The sequence below is a fragment of the Manis javanica genome, chromosome 1 (assembly GCF_040802235.1).
Source record: "Manis javanica isolate MJ-LG chromosome 1, MJ_LKY, whole genome shotgun sequence".
In the NCBI taxonomy this organism is placed as follows: Eukaryota; Metazoa; Chordata; class Mammalia; order Pholidota; family Manidae; genus Manis; species Manis javanica.
This window is the reverse complement of record NC_133156.1, coordinates 27514915-27538191: the sequence shown is the minus strand read 5'-3', so window position 1 is coordinate 27538191 and position 23277 is coordinate 27514915. Positions and strand designations below refer to the sequence as shown.

Genomic DNA, 23277 nt, shown 5'->3' with positions numbered 1-23277 from the left:
CAGGTTTATTTCATTGAGCATAATACCCTCCAGCTCCATCCACGTTGTTGCAAATGGTAGGATTTGTTTTCTTCTTATGGCTAAATAATATTCCATTGTGTATATGTACCACATCTTTATCTACTGATGGACACTTAGGTTGCTTACATTTCTTGGCTATTGTAAATAGTGCTGCGATAAACATAGGGGTGCATCTGTCTTTTTCAAACTGGAGTGCTGCATTCCTAGGGTAAATTCCTAGGAGTGGTATTCCTGGGTCCAATGGTATTTCTATTTTTAGTTTTTTGAGGAACCTCCATATTGCTTTCCACAATGGTTGAACTAATTTACATTCCCACCAGCAGTGTAGGAGGGTTCCCCTTTCTCCACATCCTCACCAACAATTGCTGTTATTTGTCTTTTGGATGGTGGCCATCCTAACTGGTGTGAGGTGATATCTCATTGTGGTTTTAATTTGCATTTCTCTTATGATGAGGTATGTGGAGCAACTTTTCATGTGCCTGTTGGTCATCTGAATATCTTATTTGGAGAGTGTCTGTTCAGCTCTTCTGCCCATTTTTTAATTGGATTATTTGCTTTTTGTTTGTTGAGGTGTGAGAGCTCTTTATATAATTTGGATGTCAACCCTTTATTGGATCTGTCATTTATGAATATATTCTCCCATTCTGTAGGATGTCTTTTTGTTCTACTGAGTGTCCTTTGCTGTACAGAAGCTTTTTAGTTTGATATAGTCCCACTTGTTCATTTTTGCTTTTCTTTCCCTTGCCCAGGGAGATATGTTCATGAAGAAGTTACTCATATTTATGTCAAGAGATTTTTGCCTATGTTTTTTTCAAAGACTTTTATAGTTTCATGACTTACATTCAGGTTTTTGATCCATTTCGAGTTTACTTTTGTGTATGGGGTTAGACAATAATCCAGTTTCATTCTCTTACATGAAGCTGTGCAGTTTTGCCAACACCAGTTGTTGCAGAGACTGTCATTTCCCCATTGTATATCCATGGTTCCTTTATCATATATTAATTGACCATATATATTTGGGTTTATATCTGGGTGCTCTAGTCTGTTCCACTGGTCTGTGGGTCTGTTCTTGTGCCAGTACCAAATTGTCTTGATTACTGTGGCTTTGTAGTAGAGTTTGAAGTTGGGAAGCTGGATACCCCCCACTTTATTCTTCCTTCTCAGGATTGCTTTGGCTATTTGGGGTCTTTGGTGGTATCATATGAATTTTTTTTTTGAGAGGGCATCTCTCATATTTATTGATCAAATAGTTGTTAACAACAATAAAATTCTGTATAGGGGACATAATGCACAATCATTAATCAACACCAAGCCTAATTCTCAACAGTTTCTAATCTTCTGAAGCATAATGAACAAGTTCTTACATGATGAACAAGTTCTTACATAGTGAATAAGTTCTTACATGGTGAACAGTGCAAGGGCAGTCATATCACAGAAACTTTTGGTTTTGATCACTCATCATGAACTATAAACAATCAAGCCAGATATGATTATTCATTTGATTTTTATACTTGAGTTATATGTGAATCCCACATTTCTCCCTTATTTTTTTAAATAAAATGCTGAAGTGGTAGGTAGATACAAGATAAAGGTAGAAAACATAATTTAGTGCTGTAAGAGGGCAAATGAGGATGATCAGGTGTGTGCCTATAGACTAAGTATTAATCCAAGCTAGACAAGGGTAACAAAACATCCATGGATGCAGAAGATTTCTCTCAAAGCAGGGGGGATGAGGTTCTGAGCCTCAAATCTGTTGATCCCCAATTTCTTACCTGATGGCCCCCCTGTGACTGTGCCTGTCTTAGGTTGTTCCTCCCTTGAGGAATCTTACCCGTCTCTGGCTAACCAGTCATCTTCCGGGGCCATACAGGGAAATGTAAAGTTGGTAAGTGAGAGAGAAGCCATATTGTTTGCAAAGGTTAGCTTTTTACTTCTTTGCAGATTTATGCCCTGTGGCTTCTATGCCCAGCACTTGTCTCGAGGTATCTTTACCACCTGGAGGAATTATGATACTCGGTAAATTCGATATGAGGCACGAATTCTATTTAAGGGTTGTAATTAGGAAGGAAGAAGAAAAGCTATAGAAGTAGCAGACGGAAGAAAACATGGGAAGATTGATTATTTCTTTGACATATCTTCTTGTAGAGTAACATAAGCATGTATAGGTTTTAACAAACTACTAATTAAATTGTGTACACACATTAACAGAATAGGAATACAGATACATAACAAAAGTAGACTTACAATTACCAGCCATATCCAGTGAAACCAAGAAAACCAGTTAGGTACCCTAGGCATTTGTGAAAACTTATCAATAATATGATGGATATTGTCTAACTGAATTTGAATAGTTTGAGAAAAATCAGACAAATTAAAACAACACATTCCTGGGAACTGTTCACATCCCATATGTTCTTTTAACAGTAGATAGTCTATAGTTGCCCGATTTTGGAGCACTGAAACTTGCACTTCTCCTAATTCTTGGTTGAGTTCTGACAATATAGATCCAGTCAAATTTGTTGTTTTACTGTATGCACAGGCCAGCTTAGATATCTCCTTCATTCCAATGGCAACTCCAGGAACTGGTGGGATGAATACAGCTACAACTGCAACAGCGTCAGGATCTTTGTTGAAGTTTTTTGATGATCATCTTCTGAAGTCACTCTTCCAGAGGACGTTAATGTTGGAAGTTCTTCTTCATGTCATATCTTAATTCGTTTTCTGGGTAGCCAAATTAGTCTTTGATTCTCTGTATAAACACAAACAAACGCTTTGCCCACACTTTGATATGACCTTTATACCATTGTGAAGAACCTATTGGAGACCACCACACAGGAACTGCATTTTTTTTAAGAGAAAGAAATATTATCAGAGAAATGTACTCCCATAGCTGATCATCTGACAACCTTTAAAGGATCAAAATTAAGGATATGTAAAGCATGCATTAATCATTGATTTGCAGTTAATTTTATCCTATCAGGGAGTAATCCGCCCCCCTTTTTTTGTTATCATTAATCTACAATTACATGAAGAATATTATGTTTACTAGGCTCTCCCCTACACCAAGTCCCCCAGACAAACCCCATTACAGTCACTGTCCAGCATAGCAAAATGTTGTAGAATCACTGCTTGTCTTCTCTGTGTTGCAAAGCCCTCCCCTTTCCCCTACCCCCCACATTATATATGCTACTCATAATACCCCCTTTCTTCTTCCCTGCCCTTATCCCTGCCTACCCTCCCATTCTCCCCAGTCTCTTTCCCTTTGGTAACTGTTAGTCCCTTCTTGGGTTCTGTGATTCTACTGCTGTTTTGTTCCTTCAGTTCTTCCTTTGTTCTTATACTCTACAGATGAGTGAAATCATTTGGTACTTGTCTTTCTCCACTTGGCTTATTTCACTAAGCATAATACCCTCTAGCTCCATCCATGTTGTTGCAAATGGTAGGATTTGTTTTCTTCTTATGGCTGAATAATAGTCTATTGTGTATATGTACCACATCTTCTTTATCCACTTAGGTTGCTTCCATTTCTTGGCTATTGTAAATAGTGCTGCCATAAACGGGTGCATCTGTCTTTTTCAAACTGGAGTGCTGCATTCTTAGGGTAAATTTCTAGAAGTGGAATTCCTGGGTCAAATAGTAAGTCTATTTTGAGCATTTTGAGGAACTTCCATACTGCTTTCCACAATGGTTGAGCTAATTTACATTCCTACCAGCAGTGTAGGAGGGTTCCCCTTTCTCCACAACCTCAACAACATTTGTTGTTGTTTGTCTTTTGGATGGCAGCCATCCTTACTGGTGTGAGGTGATATCTCATTGTGGTTTTAATTTGCATTTCTCTGATAAATAGCAATGTGGAGCATCTTTTCATGTGTCTGTTGGCCATCTGAATTTCTTTTTTGGAGAACAGTCTGTTCAGTTCTCCTGCCCATTTTTTAATAGGATTATTTGCTTTTTGTTTGTTGAGCTGTGTGAGTTCTTTATATATTTTGGATGTCAAGCCTTTATCGGATCTGTCATTTACAAATATATTCTCCAATACTGTAGGGTACCCTTTTGTTCTATTGATGGTGTCTTTTGCTGTACAGAAGCTTTTCAGCTTGATACAGTCTCACTTGTTCATTTTTGCTTTTGTTTCCCTTGCCCAGGGAGATATGTTCATGAAGAAGTTGCTCATGTTTATGTCCAAGAGATTTTAGACTGTTTTTTTCTAAGAGTTTTATGGTTTCATGACTTACATTCAGGTATTTGATCCATTTTGAATTTACTTTTGTGTATGGAGTTAGACAATGGTCCAGTTTCATTCTCTTATATGTAGCTGTCCAGTTTTGTCAGCACCATCTGTTGAAGAGACTGTCATCTCCCCATTGTATGTCCATGGCTCCTTTATCATATATTAATTGATCATATATGTTTGGGTTAATGTTTGGAGTCTCTATTCTGTTCCACTCATCTGTGGCTCTGTTCTTGTGCCAGTAACAAATTGTTTTGATTACTATGGCTTTGTAGTAGAGCTTGAAGTTGGGAAGTGAGATCCCCCCTACTTTATTCTTCTTTCTCAGGATTGCTTTGGCTATTCAGGGTCTTTGGTATTTCCATATGAATTTTTGAACTATTTGTTCCAGTTCGTTGAAGAATGTTGCTGGTAATTTGATAGGGACTGCATCAAATCTGTATATTGCTTTGGGCAGGATGGCCATTTTGACTATATTAATTCTTCCTAGCCAGTAGCATGGGATGAGTTTCCATTTGTTAGTGTCCTCTTTAATTTCTCTTAAGAGTGTCTTGTAGTTTTCAGGGTATAGGTCTTTCACTTCTTTCGTTAAGTTTATTCCTGGGTATTTTATTCTTTTTGATGCAGTTGTGAATGGAATTGTTTTCCTGATTTCTCTTCCTATTAGTTCAGTGTCAGTGTATAGGAAAGCCACAGATTTCTGTGTGTTAATTTTGTATCCTGGAACTTTGCTGAATTCCAATATCAGTTCTAGTAGTTTCGGAGTGGAGTCTTTAGGGTTTTATATGTACAATATCATGTCATCTGCAAATAGTGACAGTTTGACTTCTTTTTTACCAATCTGGATTCCTTTTATTTCTTTGTTTTGTCTAATTGCAGTGGTTAGGACCTCCAGTACTATGTTGAATAACAGAGGGGAGAGGGGGCATCCCTGTCTTGTTTCCAATCTTAGAGGAAAAGCTTTCAGCTTCTCGCTATTCAGTATGATGTTGGCTGTGGGTTTATCATATATGGCCTTTATTATGTTTGAGGTACTTGCCCTCTATACCCATTTTGTTGAGAGTTTTTATCATGAATGGATGTTGAATTTTGTTGAATGCTTTTTCAGCATCTATGGAGATGATCATGTGGTTTTGGTCCTTTTTGTTGATGTAGTGGATGATGTTGATAGATTTTTGAGTGTTGTACCATCCTTGCATCCCTGGGATGAATCCCACTTGATCATGATGGATGATCTTTTTGATGTATTTTTGAATTCGGTTTGCTAATACTTTGTTGAGTTTTTTTGCATCTATGTTCTTCAGGGATATTGGTCTGTAATTTTCTTTTTTTTTTGTGTTGTCTTTGCGTGGTTTGGTATTAGTGATGCTGGCCTCATAGAATGAATTTGGGAGTATTCCCTCTTCTACTTTTTGGAAAACTTTAAGGAGGAAGGGTATTAGGCCTTCACTAAATGTTTGAAAAATTTCAGCAGTGAAATGCTCTGGTCCAGGGGTTTTGTTCTTATGGGGTTATTTGATTACCAGTTCAATTTCCTTGCTGGCAATTGGTCTATTCATATTTTCTGTTTCTTCCTGGGTCAGCCTCAGAAGGTTGTATTTTTCTAGAAAGTTGTCCATTTCTTATAGGTTATCCATTTTGTTAGCATATAATTTTTCACAGCATTCTCTCATAATTCTTTGTATTTCTGTGTTGTCCATAGTGATTTTCCTTTCTCATTTCTGATTCTGTTTATGTGTGTAGGCTCACTTTTTTTCTTGGTAAGTGTGGCTAGGGGTTTATCTATTTTGTTTATTTTCTCAAAGAACCAGCTCTTCCTTTCATTGATTCTTTCTATTGTTTTATTCTTCTCAATTTTATTTATTTCTGCTCTAATCTTTATTATGTCCCTCCTTCTGCTGACTTTGGGCCTCCTTTGTTCTTCCTTTTCTAGTTTCATTAATTGTGCATTTAGACTGTTCATATGGAATTGTTCTTTCCTGATGTAGGACTGTATTGCAATATATTTCCCTCTTTGCACAGCCTTTGCTGCATCCCACAGATTTTGCAGTGTTGAATTATTGTTGTCATTTGTCTCCATATATTGCTTGATCTCTGTTTTTATTTGGTCATTGATCCATTGATTATTTAGGAGCATGTTATTAAGACTCCATGTGTTTGTGGGCTTTTTTGTTTTGTTTGTGTAGTTTATTTCTAGTCTCATACCTTTGTGATCTGAGAAGCTGGTTGGTACAATATCAATCTTTTTAAATTTAATGAGGTTCTTTTTGTGGCCTAGTATATGACCTATTCTTGAAAATGTTCCATGTGCACTTGAGAAGAATGTGTATCTTGTTGTTTTTGGATGGAGTGTTCTGTAGATATCTGTTAGGTCCATCTGTTCTAATGTGTTATTTAGTGCCTCTGTCTCCTTACTTATTTTCTGTCTGGTTGATCTGTCCTTTGGAGTGCATGGTGTGTTGAAGTCTCCTAAAATGAATGCATTGCATTCTATTTCCCCCTTTAATTCTGTTAGTATTTGTTTCATATATGTAGGTGATCCTGTGTTGCGTGAATAGATATTTACATAGTTATATTCTCTTGTTGGACTGACCCCTTTATCATTATGTAATGTCCTTCTTTGTCTCTTGTGACTTTCTTTGATTTGAAGTCTATTTTGTCTGATACAAGTACTGCAGCTCCTGCTTTTTTCTCCCTATTAGTTGAATGAAATATCTTTTTCCATCCCTTTACTTTCAGTCTGTGTATGTCTTTTGGGTTGAAGTGAGTCTCTTGTAGGCAGCATATAGATGGGTCTTGTTTTTTTTATCTATTCAATGACTCTATGCCTTTTGGTTGGTACATTCAGACCATTTACATTTAGGGTGATTATCGATAGGTATGTACTTATTGCCATTGCAGGCTTTAGATTTGTGGTTACCAAAGGTTCAAGGGTAATTCCTACTATCTAATACTCTAATTTAACTCACTTTGTATGCTATTACAAACACAACCTAAAGCTTCTTTTTTTCCCCTCCTTTTTCTTCCTCCTCCATTCTTTGTATGTTATGAATCATATTCTGTACTCTTTGTCTATCCCTTGGGTGACATCTATTTAGCCTTAGGAATACTTCCATCTATAGCAGTCCCTCCAAAATGCACTGCTGAGGTGGTTTATGGAGGTAAAGTCTCTCTGCTTTTATTTATCTGAAAATTGTTTAATCCTTCCTTCAAGTTTAAATGATAACCTTGCTTAGCAGAGTATTCTTGTTTCTAGGCCCTTCTGCTTCATTGCATTAAATATATCATGCCATTCCCTTCTGGCCTGTAAGGTTTCTGTTGAGCAATCTGATGATAGCCTGATGGGTTTTCCTTTGTATGTGATCTTTTTTCTCTGTAGCTGCTTTTAAAATTCTGTCATTATCCTTGATCTTTGCCATTTTAATTATTATATGTCTTGATGTTGTTTTCTTTGGGTCCCTTGTGTTGGGAGATCTTTGCACCTCCATGTGCTAGAGAGACGATCTCCTTCCCCAGACTGGGGAAGTTTTCAGCAATTACCTCCTCAATGACACTTTCTATCCCTTTTTCTCTCTCTTCTTCTTCTGGTATCCCTATAATGCAAATATTGTTCCATTTGGGTTGGTCACACAGTTCTCTCAATATTCTTTCATTCTTAGAGATTCTTTTTTCTCTCTGTGCTTCAGCTTCTTTCTATTTCTCTTCTCTAATTTCTATTCCATTTACCATCTCTTCTACTACATCTAATCTGCTTTTCGATCCCTCCATTGTATGTTTCATTTCAGATATGGGATTTCTTAGTGATTGAATCTCCATCTTAAATTTATTCCTGAGTTCTTGAATATTTTTCTGTACCTCCATAAGCATGTTTATGATTTTTATTTTAACTCTCTTTCAGGAAGATTGGTGAGTTCACTTTCATTTGGCCTTTTTTCTGGGGTTTGTGAGATTTTGGTCTGAACCAGGTTCTTTTGATGTTTCATATTTCTATGTGGTGCACTCTGGTGCCCCGAAACTCCAGTCTCTGGAGCTGCTCAGCTCTTAGAGTGAGGTTGGGGGTCATAGGGGAGCGTCACTCTTGCCTGGTGGGGAGAGGGAGAGGAAAGAGCTGTTTCCTGCTTTCTGGCTGCAGTGACTGTCTCTAGTGTCAGACAGTGGGCCAAGCACACAGGTGTAAGCCTCTGTGCTTGGTGTTTCCTGCCTTTGTGGGCAGGGCCTCCCTCTGGCTGACCTGACACCAGTGCAGTGACAGCCAGTTTGCGAGCCGGTGCCGGCCAGCTAGGAGGAAGGCGCAGGCTGCATGTCACAGTAGGGGGCCTTGGAGCTGAGCAGTCCACCAGGTGGATGGAGTGCCTGAAGCACCTCAAAGTTCCCAACCTGCTGGGCAGAGTGTGCCCAGACATCCTTGTCCAGCTCTCCCTTCTCCCACCCAGCAAGCTCCATGCAACCCCCACCCCTTCAGCAGCCTTCTTGCTGCCAGGAAGCCTCTTAGACCACCTGCCTTTCCCTTGTCCCAGAGCAGCCAGATGTGGATCTCTGTCCTCCACAAATGGCCAGAATCTCAGTCTCTCAAGCACTCCACCTGTCTCAGCTCCTCAACCTCCAGAGCACCCCACAATGTAGGTTTCTCTCACAAAGCAGGTCTCCTGGGCTGGGTGTTCAGCAGTCTTAGGCCTTCACCCCCTCCCCCGCCCTGCTTCTCTTCCTCCTGTCGGTGAGCTGGGGTAGGGGAAGGGTCACCTTTCATGGCGCCATCTTGAATCCTCCCATTGGTGAGTATGTTTGCAGAACATCCTCTACTACTGGCAGCTACGCAAATAGCTGTGCAGATAAGGCATTGCTTTGTGTGTACACTGGGTTTTAGTACTTTGTATTTCATGCTGTAACTTGCTTGTTTTTTTCACTCAGCATTATGTTTTTGAAATCTACCCTACTTAATACATATAGGTCTTTACATTCCTTTTAAGCTGCTGTGCAGTATTCGGTCCTATAAATATACATTCATCTTGTCAATTTCTCTGCCAATGGACATATGGGTTGTTCCTGTTTTGTTATCAATCACCACTTCTATCTGCCTCCATGGGCACAGGGACAGTATTTTATACTTTCATTGTATAGGTCTTATGAGGCCTTTATTACTAAAAATTTCATAATTTGTAGCTATTGTAAATGTAATTTTTTATTGCTCATCATTGTTTTAATTTGCTTTTTTAATTAAGGTATCATTGATATACAGTCTTAATGAAGGTTTCACTTGAACAACATTGTGGTTTGAACATTCACCCATACTATAAAGTCCCCCCACCACTGCATTGCAGTCACTTTCCATTAGCGTAGTAAGATGCTATAGTCACTCCTTCTCTTCTCTGTGCTGTACTGCCTTCTCTCTGACCTACCTATATTGTGAGGGCTAATTATAGTGCCCTTTAATCCCCTTCTCCCTCCACCCCCCCTCCCAACCCTTTCCCCTTGGTAACTGCTAGTCCCTTCTTGGAGTCTGTGAGTGCTGCTGTTTTGTTCCTTCAGTTTTGCTTTGTTGTTAAATTCTACAAATAAGTGAAATCATTTGGTATTTGTCTTTCTCCACTTTGTAAATGGAATTTTTAAGAATTTTATTTTGTAATTGTTGCTAATGTATGAAAAATACAATTGATTTTTGTATATTAAACTTGTGCCCTGTGACCTTGCTAACTTCGCCCACTACTTCTAGTAAGTTGTTTTGTAGTTTCCTGTGGTGACCTATGTAAATAATATCTGCAAGTAGACTATTGTATTTATTTATTTCCAATATTTATGCCTCAACTTGCTGAAATGGCTAGGACTTGAGTAGTATATTAATTGGAACTGGTGAGAGTGGACATCTTTGTCTTGTTACCAAGTCTTAGCATTCAGTATTTTACCTTTAAGTATGCATGATATTAACTATAGATTTTTTTGTAGCTGCCTTTTATCATGCTGAAGAAGTTACTTTCCAAGTTTTCTGAGGACTTTCAACAGAAACTGGTATTTAATTGTCAGTGCCTTTTCTGCATCACATGGTTTTCTCTTTTCACTATGTCAATGTGGTGAATTATACTGATTGATTTTTTAAAATTTCTATTTATTTATTTTTATTAAGGTATTATTTGATACACTCTTATGAACATTTCTCATGAAAAACAATGTGGCTACTACATTTACCCATATTAGCAAGTCCCCCCTAATACCTCATTGCAGTCACTGTCCATCAGTGTAGTAAGATGCCAAAGAGTCACTATTTGCCTTCTCTGTGCTACACTGTCTTCTCCATGATCCCCCTAACACCATGTACATGAATCATGATACCCCTCAGTCTCCTCCTCCCACCCTCCCCACCCATCCTCCCTCCCCCCTCCCCTTTGGTAACCAGTAGGCCCTTCTTGGAGTCTGTAAGTCTGCTGCTGCTTAGTTCCTTCAGTTTTGCTTCATCGTTATACTCCACAAATGAGGGAAATCATTTGGTACTTGTCTTTCTCCGCCAGGCTTATTTCACTGAGCATAATACCCTCCAGCTTCATCCACGTTGTTGCAAATGGTAGGATTTGTTTCTTTCTTATGGCTGAATAGTATTCCATTGTGTATATGTACCACATCTTCTTTATCCATTCATCTACTGATGGACACTTAGGTTGCTTCCATTTCTTGGCTATTGTAAATAGTGCTGCAGTAAACATAGGGGTGCATACATCTTTTTTTTGTTTTTGGTATCACTAATCTACAATTACATGAGGAACATTATGTTTACTAGGGTCCCCTTCACCAAGTGCCCCCCACAAACCCCATTACAGTCACTATCCATGAGCACAGTAAGATGCTGTAGAGTCACTACTTGTCTTCTCTGTGCCTCCCCCACATTACATATGCTAATCATAATGCCCCCTTTCTTTTTCACGCCCTTATCTCTCCCTTCCCACCCATCCTCCCCAGTCCCTTTCCCTTTGGTAACTGTTAGTCCATTCTTCGGTTCTGTGATTCTGCTACTGTTTTGTTCCTTCAGTTTTTTCTTTGTTCTTATAATCCACATATGAGTGAAATAATTTGGTACTTGTCTTTCTCTGCCTGGCTTATTTCACTGAGCATAATACCTCTAGCTCAATCCATATTGTTGCAAATGGTAGGTTTGTTTTCTTCTTATGGCTGAGTAATATTCCATTGTGTAGAAGTCTCCTAAAATGAATGCATTGCATTCTATTTCTCCCTTTAGTTCTGTTAGTATTTGTTTCACATATGCTGGTGCTCCTGTGTTGGGTGCATATATATTTAGAATGGTTATATCCTCTTGTTGGACTGAGCCCTTTATCATTATGTAATGTCCTTCTTTATCTCTTGCTACTTTCTTCGTTTTGAAGTCTATTTTGTCTGATAGTAGTACTGCAACCCCTGCTTTCTTCTCTCTGTTGTTTGCCTGAAATAAGTTTTTCCATCCCTTGACTTTTACTCTGTGCATGTCTTTGCATTTGAGGTGAGTTTCTTGTAAGCAGCATATAGATGGGTCTTGCTTTTTTATCCATTCTATTACTCTGTGTCTTTTGATTGGTGCATTCAGTCCATTTACATTTAGGGTGACTATTGAAAGATATGTACTTATTGCCATTGCAGGCTTTAGATTCGTGGTTACCAAAGGTTCAAGGTTAGCTTCTTTACTATCTTACTGTCTAACTTAACTCACTTATTGAGCTATTATAAACACAGCCTGATGATTATTTCTCTCCCTTTTTATTCCTCCTCCTCCATTCTTTATATGTTGGTTGTTTTAGTCTGTGCTCTTTTGTGCTTCCTTTAACTGCTTTTGTGGGTAGTTGATTTTATTTTTTGCCTTTAGTTAGTATTTGGTTGGTCTGCTTTCTTTGCTGTGATTTTATTTTCTCTGGTGACATCTGTTTAGTCTTAGGAGTGCTCCTGTCTAGAACAGTCCCTCTAAAATACCCTGTAGAGGTGGTTTGTGGGAGGCAAATTCCCTCAACTTTTGCTTGTCTGGGAATTGTTTAATCCCTCCTTCATATTTAAATGATAATCTGCTGGATACAGTATCCTTGGTTCAAGGCCCTTCTGTTTCATTGCATTAAATATATCATGTCATTCTCTTCTGGCCTGTAAGATTTCTGTTGAGAAGTCTGATGATAGCCTGATGGGTTTTCCTTTATACGTGACCTTTTTCTCTCTAACTGCCTTTAAAACTCTTTCCTTGTCCTTGATGTTTGCCATTTTAATTATTATGTGTCTTGGTGTTGTCCTCTTTGGGAGTTCTGTCTTTCTGTTGGGAGTTCTGTGTATTTCCGTGGTCTGTTCGATTATTTCCTCCCCCAGTTTGGGGAAGTTCTCAGCAATTATTTCTTCAAAGACACTTTCTATCCCTTTTTCTCTCTTCTTCTTCTTCTTCTTCTTCTTCTGGTACCCCTATAATGCGGATATTGTTCCTTTTGGATTGGTCACAGAGTTCTCTTAATATTGTTTCATTCCTGGAGATCCTTTTATCTCTCTCTGCGTCAGCTTCTATGCATTCCTGTTCTCTGGTTTCTATTCCATCAATGGCCTCTTGCATCTTATCCATTCTGCTTATAAATCCTTCCAGAGTTTGCATCACTTCTGTAATCTCCTTCTGGACGTCTGTAATCTCCCTCTGGGCACCTGTAATCTCCCTCCAGACTTCATCCCTTAGCTCTTGTATATTTCTTTGCATCTCCATCAGCATGTTTATGATTTTTATTTTGAATTTTTTTTCAGGAACATTGGTTAGGTCTGTATCCTTCTCAGGTGTTGTCTCTGTTATCTTGGTCTGCCTGAAATTTTGCCTTTTCATGGCGATAGAGATAGTTTGCAGAGCTGGCACGAGTGATGGCTGGGAGAACATCCCTTCTTGTTGGTTTGTGGCCTTCCTCTCCTGAGAGAACAGCAACCTCTAGTGGCTTGTGCTGGGCAGCTGGGCACAGAGAGGGCTTCTGATTCTTGCCCAGCCACTATGGAGTTTATCTCCACTGTTTCTGTGGGTGTGGCCTGCCTTGGGCTGCTGCTCCGATATGGTGGAGCCGCGTTGGAGGGGGAATGGCCGGGAGGCTATTTATCTCCATAAGGGGCCTCCGTGCTCTCTGCTGTCCAGGGTGTTTGAGTGCCCAGAGTTCCCCAGATTCCCTGCTGCTGGACTAAGTGTCCCAGGACGCTTCCATCCGGCTTTGGGGTCCCTGTCCCTTTAAGATTTTCAAAAAGCACTCGCTTTTCTTTGTCCCCAGGGCGCCGGCTGTGGGGACCCACTCACAGGTTTTACTGTCCTATTTCCCTAGTATCCAGGACCCCACGCATGCTCTGTGTCTGCACTCTGGTGTGGATGGCTAGGGCTGGCTATTTAGCAGTCTTGGGCTCCCTCTCCCTCTCAGACTCCTCTCCTCCTGCCTGGTGCTGGAGTGTGGGGTGCTCGGGTCCCACCGGGCTGGGGCTTGTATCTTACCCCTTCACAAGGCACTGGGTTCTCGCAGGTGTGGATGTGGTATGGATGTTGTCTTGTGTCTTCTGGTCTCTCTTTTAGGAAGAGTTGTCTTTGTTGTATTTTCAAAAATATATGTGGTTTTGGGAGGAGAGTTCTGCTGCTCTACTCATGCTGCCATCTTGGCTCTGACCCCTCCATTGTGTATATGTACAACATCTTCTTTATCCATTCATCTACTGATGGACACTTAGGTTGCTTCCATTTCTTGGCTATTGCAAATAGTGCTGTGATAAACATAGGGGTGCATCTGTCTTTTTCAAACTAGGCTGCTGCATTCTTAGGGTAAATTCCTACAAGTGGAATTCCTGGGTCAAATGGGATTTCCATTTTGATCTTTTTGAGGAACCTCCATATTGCTTTCCACAATGGTTGAACTAATTTACATTCCCACCAGCAGTGTAGGATGGTTCCCATTTCTCCACAACCTTGCCAACATTTGTTGTTGTTTGTCTTTTGGATGGTGGCAATCCTTACTGGTGTGAGGTGATATCTCATTGTGGTTTTAATTTGCATTTCTCTGATAAATAGCGATGTGGAGCATCTTTTCATGTGTCTGTTGGCCATCTGAATTTCTTCTTTGGAGAACTGTCTGTTTAGCTCTTCTGCCCATATTTTAATTGGATTATTTGCCTTTTGTTTGTTGAGGTGCATGAGCTCTTTATATATTTTGGATGTCAACCCTTTATTGGATCTGTCATTTATGAATATATTCTCCTATATTGTAGGGTACCTTTTTGTTCTGTTGATGGTGTCCTTTGCTGTACAGAAGCTTTTCAGCTTGATACAGTCTCACTTGTTCATTTTTGCCTTTGTTTCCCTTGCCCAGGGAGATACATTCATGAAGGAGTCACTCATGTTTATGTCCAAGAGATTTTTGCCTATGTTTTTTTCTAAGAGTTTTATGGTTTCATGACTTACATTCAGGTCTTTGATCCATTTCGAATTTACTTTTGTGTATGGGGTTAGACAATGATCCAGTTTTATTCTCTTACATGTAGCTGTCTAGTTTTGCCAACACCAACTGTTGAAGAGGCTGTCATTTCCCCATTGTAAGTCCATGGCTCCTTTATCATATATTAATTGATCATATATGTTTGGGTTAATGTCTGGAGTCTCTATTCTGTTCCACTTGTCTGTGGCTCTGTTCCTGTGCCAGTACCAAATTGTCTTGATTACTGTGGCTTTGTAGTAGAGCTTTAAGTTGGGAAGCCAGATACCCCCCACTTTATTCTTCCTTCGCAGGATTGCTTTGGCTATGTGGGGTCTTTGGTGTTTCGATATGAATTTTTGAAGTATTTGTTCCAGTTCATTGAAGAATGCTGTTGGCAATTTGTTAGGGATTGCATTGAATGTGTAGATTGCTTTGGGCAGGATGGCCATTTTGACTATATTAATTCTTCCTAGCCAGTAGCATGGGATGAGTTTCCATTTGTTAGTGTTCTCTTTAATTTCTCTTAAGAGTGTCTTGTAGTTTTCAGGGTATAGGTCTTTCACTTCCTTTGTTAGGTTTATTCCTAGGTATTTTATTCTTTTTGATGCAGTTGTGAATGGAACTGTTTTCCTGATTTCTCTTCCTATTAGTTCATTGTCAGTGTATAGGAAAGCCACAGATTTCTGTGTGTTAATTTTGTATCCTGGAACTTTGCTGAATTCCGATATCAGTTCTAGTAGTTTCGGAGTGGAGTCTTTAGGGTTTTTTATGTACAATATCATGTCATCTGCAAATAGTGACAGTTTGACTTCTTCTTTACCAATCTGGATTCCTTGTATTTCTTTGTTTTGTCTAATTGTAGTTGCTTGGACCTCCAGTACTATGTTGAATAACAGTGGGGAGAGTGGGCATCCCTGTCTTGTTCCTGATCTTACAGGAAAAGCTTTCAGCTTCTCACTATTCAGTATGATGTTGGCTGTGGGTTTATCATATATGACCTATATTATATTGAGGTACTTGCCCTGTATACCCATTTTGTTGAGAGTTTTTATCATGAATGGATGTTGAATTTTGTTGAATGCTTTTTCAGCATCTATGGAAATGATCGTGTGGTTTTTGTCCTTTTTGTTTATGTGGTGGATGATGTTGATGGATTTTTGAGTGTTGTACCATCCTTGCATCCCTGAGATGAATCCTACTTGTTCATGATGGATGATCCTCTCGATGTATTTTTGAATTCGGTTTGCTAATATTTTGTTTAGTATTTTTGCATGTATGTTCATTAGGGATATTAGTCTGTAATTTTCTTTTTTGGTAGGGCCTTTACCTGGTTTTGCTATTAGGGTGATGCTGGTTTCATAGAATGAGGTTGGGAGTATTCCCTCCTCTTCTATTTTTTGGAAAACTTTAAGGAGAATGGTATATGTCTTCTCTGTATCTCTGATAAAATTCTGAGGTAAATCCATCTGGCCCAGGGGTTTTGCTCTTGGTTAATTTTTTGATTACTGCTTCAATTTCATTGCTGGTAATCGGTCTGTTTATATTTTCTGTTTCTTCCTTGGTCAGTGTTGGAAGGTTGTATTTTTCTAGGAAGTTGTCCAGTTCTTCTAGGTTTTCCAGCTTGTTAGCGTATAGGTTTTCATAGTATTCTCTAATAATTCTTTGTATTTCTCTAGGGTCCGTCATGATTTTTCCTTTCTCACTTCTGATTCTGTTGATGAGTGTTGATTCTCTTTTTCTCTTAATAAGTTTGTCCAGAGATAAAAAAATTTTTTTGTTTATTTTCTCAAAGTAGCAGCTCTACTTTTTTTTGTTTGTTGAGCTGTGTGAGTTCTTTATATATTTTGGATGTCAAGCCTTTATCGGATCTGTCATTTACAAATATATTCTCCAATACTGTAGGGTACCCTTTTGTTCTATTGATGGTGTCTTTTGCTGTACAGAAGCTTTTCAGCTTGATACAGTCTCACTTGTTCATTTTTGCTTTTGTTTCCCTTGCCCAGGGAGATATGTTCATGAAGAAGTTGCTCATGTTTATGTCCAAGAGATTTTAGACTGTTTTTTTCTAAGAGTTTTATGGTTTCATGACTTACATTCAGGTATTTGATCCATTTTGAATTTACTTTTGTGTATGGAGTTAGACAATGGTCCAGTTTCATTCTCTTATATGTAGCTGTCCAGTTTTGTCAGCACCATCTGTTGAAGAGACTGTCATCTCCCCATTGTATGTCCATGGCTCCTTTATCATATATTAATTGATCATATATGTTTGGGTTAATGTTTGGAGTCTCTATTCTGTTCCACTCATCTGTGGCTCTGTTCTTGTGCCAGTAACAAATTGTTTTGATTACTATGGCTTTGTAGTAGAGCTTGAAGTTGGGAAGTGAGATCCCCCCTACTTTATTCTTCTTTCTCAGGATTGCTTTGGCTATTCGGGGTCTTTGGTATTTCCATATGAATTTTTGAACTATTTGTTCCAGTTCGTTGAAGAATGTTGCTGGTAATTTGATAGGGACTGCATCAAATCTGTATATTGCTTTGGGCAGGATGGCCATTTTGACTATATTAATTCTTCCTAGCCAGTAGCATGGGATGAGTTTCCATTTGTTAGTGTCCTCTTTAATTTCTCTTAAGAGTGTCTTGTAGTTTTCAGGGTATAGGTCTTTCACTTCTTTCGTTAAGTTTATTCCTGGGTATTTTATTCTTTTTGATGCAGTTGTGAATGGAATTGTTTTCCTGATTTCTCTTCCTATTAGTTCAGTGTCAGTGTATAGGAAAGCCACAGATTTCTGTGTGTTAATTTTGTATCCTGGAACTTTGCTGAATTCCAATATCAGTTCTAGTAGTTTTGGAGTGGAGTCTTTAGGGTTTTATATGTACAATATCATGTCATCTGCAAATAGTGACAGTTTGACTTCTTTTTTACCAATCTGGATTCCTTTTATTTCTTTGTTTTGTCTAATTGCAGTGGTTAGGACCTCCAGTACTATGTTGAATAACAGAGGGGAGAGGGGGCATCCCTGTCTTGTTTCCAATCTTAGAGGAAAAGCTTTCAGCTTCTCGCTATTCAGTATGATGTTGGCTGTGGGTTTATCATATATGGCCTTTATTATGTTTGAGGTACTTGCCCTCTATACCCATTTTGTTGAGAGTTTTTATCATGAATGGATGTTGAATTTTGTTGAATGCTTTTTCAGCATCTATGGAGATGATCATGTGGTTTTGGTCCTTTTTGTTGATGTAGTGGATGATGTTGATAGATTTTTGAGTGTTGTACCATCCTTGCATCCCTGGGATGAATCCCACTTGATCATGATGGATGATCTTTTTGATGTATTTTTGAATTCGGTTTGCTAATACTTTGTTGAGTTTTTTTGCATCTATGTTCTTCAGGGATATTGGTCTGTAATTTTCTTTTTTTTTGTGGTGTCTTTGCGTGGTTTGGTATTAGTGATGCTGGCCTCATAGAATGAATTTGGGAGTATTCCCTCTTCTACTTTTTGGAAAACTTTAAGGAGGAAGGGTATTAGGCCTTCACTAAATGTTTGAAAAATTTCAGCAGTGAAATGCTCTGGTCCAGGGGTTTTGTTCTTATGGGGTTATTTGATTACCAGTTCAATTTCCTTGCTGGCAATTGGTCTATTCATATTTTCTGTTTCTTCCTGGGTCAGCCTCAGAAGGTTGTATTTTTCTAGAAAGTTGTCCATTTCTTATAGGTTATCCATTTTGTTAGCATATAATTTTTCACAGCATTCTCTCATAATTCTTTGTATTTCTGTGTTGTCCATAGTGATTTTCCTTTCTCATTTCTGATTCTGTTTATGTGTGTAGGCTCACTTTTTTTCTTGGTAAGTGTGGCTAGGGGTTTATCTATTTTGTTTATTTTCTCAAAGAACCAGCTCTTCCTTTCATTGATTCTTTCTATTGTTTTATTCTTCTCAATTTTATTTATTTCTGCTCTAATCTTTATTATGTCCCTCCTTCTGCTGACTTTGGGCCTCCTTTGTTCTTCCTTTTCTAGTTTCATTAATTGTGCATTTAGACTGTTCATATGGAATTGTTCTTTCCTGATGTAGGACTGTATTGCAATATATTTCCCTCTTTGCACAGCCTTTGCTGCATCCCACAGATTTTGCAGTGTTGAATTATTGTTGTCATTTGTCTCCATATATTGCTTGATCTCTGTTTTTATTTGGTCATTGATCCATTGATTATTTAGGAGCATGTTATTAAGACTCCATGTGTTTGTGGGCTTTTTTGTTTTGTTTGTGTAATTTTTTTCTAGTTTCATACCTTTGTGATCTGAGAAGCTGGTTGGTACAATATCAATCTTTTTAAATTTAATGAGGTTCTTTTTGTGGCCTAGTATATGACCTATTCTTGAAAATGTTCCATGTGCACTTGAGAAGAATGTGTATCTTGTTGTTTTTGGATGGAGTGTTCTGTAGATATCTGTTAGGTCCATCTGTTCTAATGTGTTATTTAGTGCCTCTGTCTCCTTACTTATTTTCTGTCTGGTTGATCTGTCCTTTGGAGTGCATGGTGTGTTGAAGTCTCCTAAAATGAATGCATTGCATTCTATTTCCCCCTTTAATTCTGTTAGTATTTGTTTCATATATGTAGGTGATCCTGTGTTGCGTGAATAGATATTTACATAGTTATATTCTCTTGTTGGACTGACCCCTTTATCATTATGTAATGTCCTTCTTTGTCTCTTGTGACTTTCTTTGATTTGAAGTCTATTTTGTCTGATACAAGTACTGCAGCTCCTGCTTTTTTCTCCCTATTAGTTGAATGAAATATCTTTTTCCATCCCTTTACTTTCAGTCTGTGTATGTCTTTTGGGTTGAAGTGAGTCTCTTGTAGGCAGCATATAGATGGGTCTTGTTTTTTTATCTATTCAGTGACTCTATGTCTTTTGATTAGTGCATTCAGACCTTTTGCATTTAGGGTGATTATTGATGGGTATGTGTTTATTGCCATTGCAGGCTTTAGATTTATGGTTACCAAAGGTTGAAGGGTAATTACCTTACTTTCCAACATTGTAATTTAACTCACTTAGTATGCTATTACATACATAATCTAAAGGTTCTTTTTTTTTCCTTTTTCTTCCTGGTCCATTCTTTACATATTACATATCATATACTGTACTGTTTTTCTATCCCTGGATTGACTTTGGGAGTAGTTGATTTGATTTTGCAACTGCTTAGTAATAGACTGTTCTACTTTCTTTACTGTGGTTTTATTTCCTCTGGTGACAGCTATTTAGCCGTAGGAACACTTCCATCTATAGCAATCCATCCAAAATACACTGTAGAGACGGTTTGTGAGAGGTATATTCTCTCAGCTTTTGCTTATCTGGAAATTGTTTAACCCCTCCTTCAGATTTAAATATTAATCTTGCCAGGTTGGGTATTCTTGGTTCGAAACCCTTCTGTTTCATTGCATTAAATATATATGGCACTCCCTTCTGGCCCCTAAGGTTTCTGTTGAGAAGTCTTATGATAGCCTGATGGGTTTTCCATGCATGTGATTTTTTTGCTCTCTCTAGCTGCTTTTGAAAGTCCATCTTTATCCTTGATCTTTGCCATTTTAATTATTATATATCTTGATGTTGTCTTCCTTGTGTCCCTTGTGTTGGGAGACCTGTGCACCTCCATGGGCTGAGAGACTATCTCCTTTCCCAGATTGGGAAAGTTTTCAGCAATTACCTCCTCAATGACACTTTCTATCCCTTTTTCTCTCTTCTTTTTCTTCTGGTATCTGTACAATGCAAATATTGTTCCATTTGGATTAGTCACACAATTCTCTCAATATTCTTTCAGTCTTAGAGATTCTTTTTACTCTCTGTGCCTCAGCTTCTTTGTATTCCTCTCCTCTAATTTCTATACCATTTACCATCTCTTCTACTACATCTAATCCATTTTAAAATCCCTCCATTGTATGTTTCATTTCAGATAGGGAATTTCTCAATAATTGAATCTACATCCTAAAGTCATCCCTGAGTTCTTGAATATTTTTCTGTACCTCCATGAGCATGTTTATGATTTTTATTTCAAACTCTCAGGAAGATTGATGAGTTCAGTTACATTTGGCACTTTTTCTGGTGTTTGTCAGTTTTTGGTCTGAACCAGGTTCATTTGATGTTTCATTTTTGTATGTGGTCCCCTCTAGTGTCCAGGAGCTCTACTCTCTGGAGTTGCTCAGCCCCTGGAGTGATGATGGGGGTCACAGGGGAGTGGCGCTGGTGCCTGGTGGTAGGAAAAAGCTGTTTTCTGTTTCCAGGCTGCTGTGCCTGTCTCCACTGTCAGAACCAGTGGGCCAAGTGCACAGGTGGAAGCCTCTGTGCTTTGTGTTTGTAGCTGTTATAGGTGGGGCCTCCCTCTGGCTGGTCTGACACTAGGGCAGGGACTAGTGGTTTGTGAGTCGAGTGCTGGCAGGCCAGGAAGAAAGTGCATCAGGCTGTGTATCCCTTTGCGGGGCCTCAGAGCTGAGTAGGCAACCACGGGGATGGAGCACTTGAAGCTCCTGAAAGTTCCCAACTTGCTAGGCAGAGTGTGTCCAATTTTGTCCACTTATCCTTTCTCCTGAGCAGCAAACTCTGTGCAATCCTTGCCCCTTTAGCAGCCCTCTTGCTGTTAGGAAGTCTCTCAGACTGCCCTCCTTTCTTTTCTCCCAGAGCAGCTGGATGTGGATCCCTGTTTTCCGCAAATGGCTGGAATCTCAGTCTCTCCAAGTATTCCACCTGTCTTAGCTTTCCAACCCCACTAATCTCCAGAGCACCATGCAATGTAGGTTTGTGGTCTCAAAGCAGATGTTCAGAGCTGGGTGTCCAACCCCCCAACCCCTGCTCCATTTCTCTTCCTCCCACCAGTTGAGTGGGGGCTTGGGTCCCCACTGGATCAAGGCTTTTGCACATTACCATGTTTTGTGAAGTCTTCCGTTTTCTCCAGGTGTATGCAGTCTGGTGCAACCTTCTTTCTGTTGCTCTTTTAGGATTAGTTGTATTAACTATATTTTCATATTACATGTGGTTTTGGGAGTTGTTTGTCTCAGCTCTCATGCCACCATCTTTAATCCTTCTATACTGATTGATTTTTAAATGTTAACACAAGCTTGCATTTGTGGGATGACTCACCTAATTTAGTCATATTTTTAGTCATTTTTAACTTTCATTTTTTCCAGTTTTATTGAAATATAATTGATGTGTAACACTATATTCATTTTAGGTATACCACATAAGGATTTGCCCTGCATGTCAGTGTTCTCCCATCTTTCCCCCAACAGCCCACCTCTCCTGCTCCTCTTCTTTCCCTAGGACCCCAGTGCCCTTTGGAGGACCCGTGGTGGGGGAGACCATTCCCAAGGCAGACACCCCCATCATCCCAGAGCTCACCAGTGTTTTGGAACTTCTTCGCCTGAGACCCAGCTTCAACAGAGTGGCCCAGGGCTGGGTCCGCAACCTCCCGGAGTCTGAGGAGCTGTAGCCCAGCCTGAATCTTCAATTCCCCAGTCTCAGAGTTTGGGTACCATCTGGAACAAACACTGTGGACAGAACTTCACAGTTTTTAAGGGTCTTCACACACAAAACCATATTCCAAATAACACCATAGGTCACAAAATTCGGTAGACCCCACATGTGGTGTGTTTCAAAATTACCTGAGGATGTTGTTTCTAATACAGATTTCTGGCCTGCCCCAGACTGCAGCATCAGAATCTCTTGAGTTGGGGAATCTTTTAGTAACCAGTACTCCCAAATGATTCCTGTACTTGTCCATGGTTTATGTCTCTAGGAATCCAAAACCCCAATGAATTCACATCTATGCTTCCCCTACTCCGTGCTTCCCTACTCCACCTTACACTCTCCCCCAATGACAGGGGCTCACTGGCAGCCACCTTCACATTTACCTGTGAATCATTTGGCTAACTAGAAAGTTTTTCTTTTACTGAGATTAAGTTGGTCTTTACCTATTCATACCCTAAACATTGACTAAGCACTGACTGTGTGCTAGATACTGTGCCAGCCCCAGGGAAAGTGGTAAGTAGCCCTAGGACCTGGCCATGAGGAGGAAGGCAGTAGGGAGGACAGATTTGAAAAGCACTATACCATTTTGGTTTTCCCTAAAACATACTAATTGGCACCTGAGGAACAAGGTGCCAGGAGGCAGAGGAAGGACTCTCTACCCCTGGGTATAGGGTGGGTTTCCAGGAAGTTTCCCAGATAATTTGAGACCTCAGAAGAGGAGGGAGAGTCCATGGAGAGAACAGGGTGTGTGATGAGGACATTCCTGGCCAGCGGCCCAGCACATGCAAAGGTATGGGCTTGTGCATGGGTGGAAGGAGAGGGCTCTGGAGCAGGGAGGGAACTGTGTCACAGGGGTCACTGAGCAAGGGGGGTGGGCTTTACTAGGAGACAGGGGAGGCTTGTGAGCTGGGGAGTGAGGAGTCTCACTGGTTGTTATGTGGAACATAGATTGGAGCAGACTAAGGCTGGAAGTCAGGAAGCCTGCAGGAAACAAGGCCCAAACTAGGGAGGGAGGCATGGGGGTGTCCTTACAGGGCAGGTGCCATGTGAGGCACTGTTAAGGACTGCTT

General features: G+C 39.6%; 1 protein-coding gene across 1 annotated transcript in view; it reads left to right on the top strand.

Annotated features, from left to right (window-relative positions):
* Positions 1 to 22378, top strand: part of MYOZ3 (myozenin 3) — a 33808-nt gene extending 11430 nt beyond the window's left edge. The window contains exon 8 of the mRNA XM_036994011.2: positions 22001 to 22378. Coding sequence (XP_036849906.1) covers positions 22001 to 22169 — 169 coding nt within the window. The 3' untranslated portion in view covers positions 22170 to 22378. The remainder of the gene's footprint in view (positions 1 to 22000) is intronic.
* Positions 22379 to 23277: the final 899 nt, after the last annotated feature.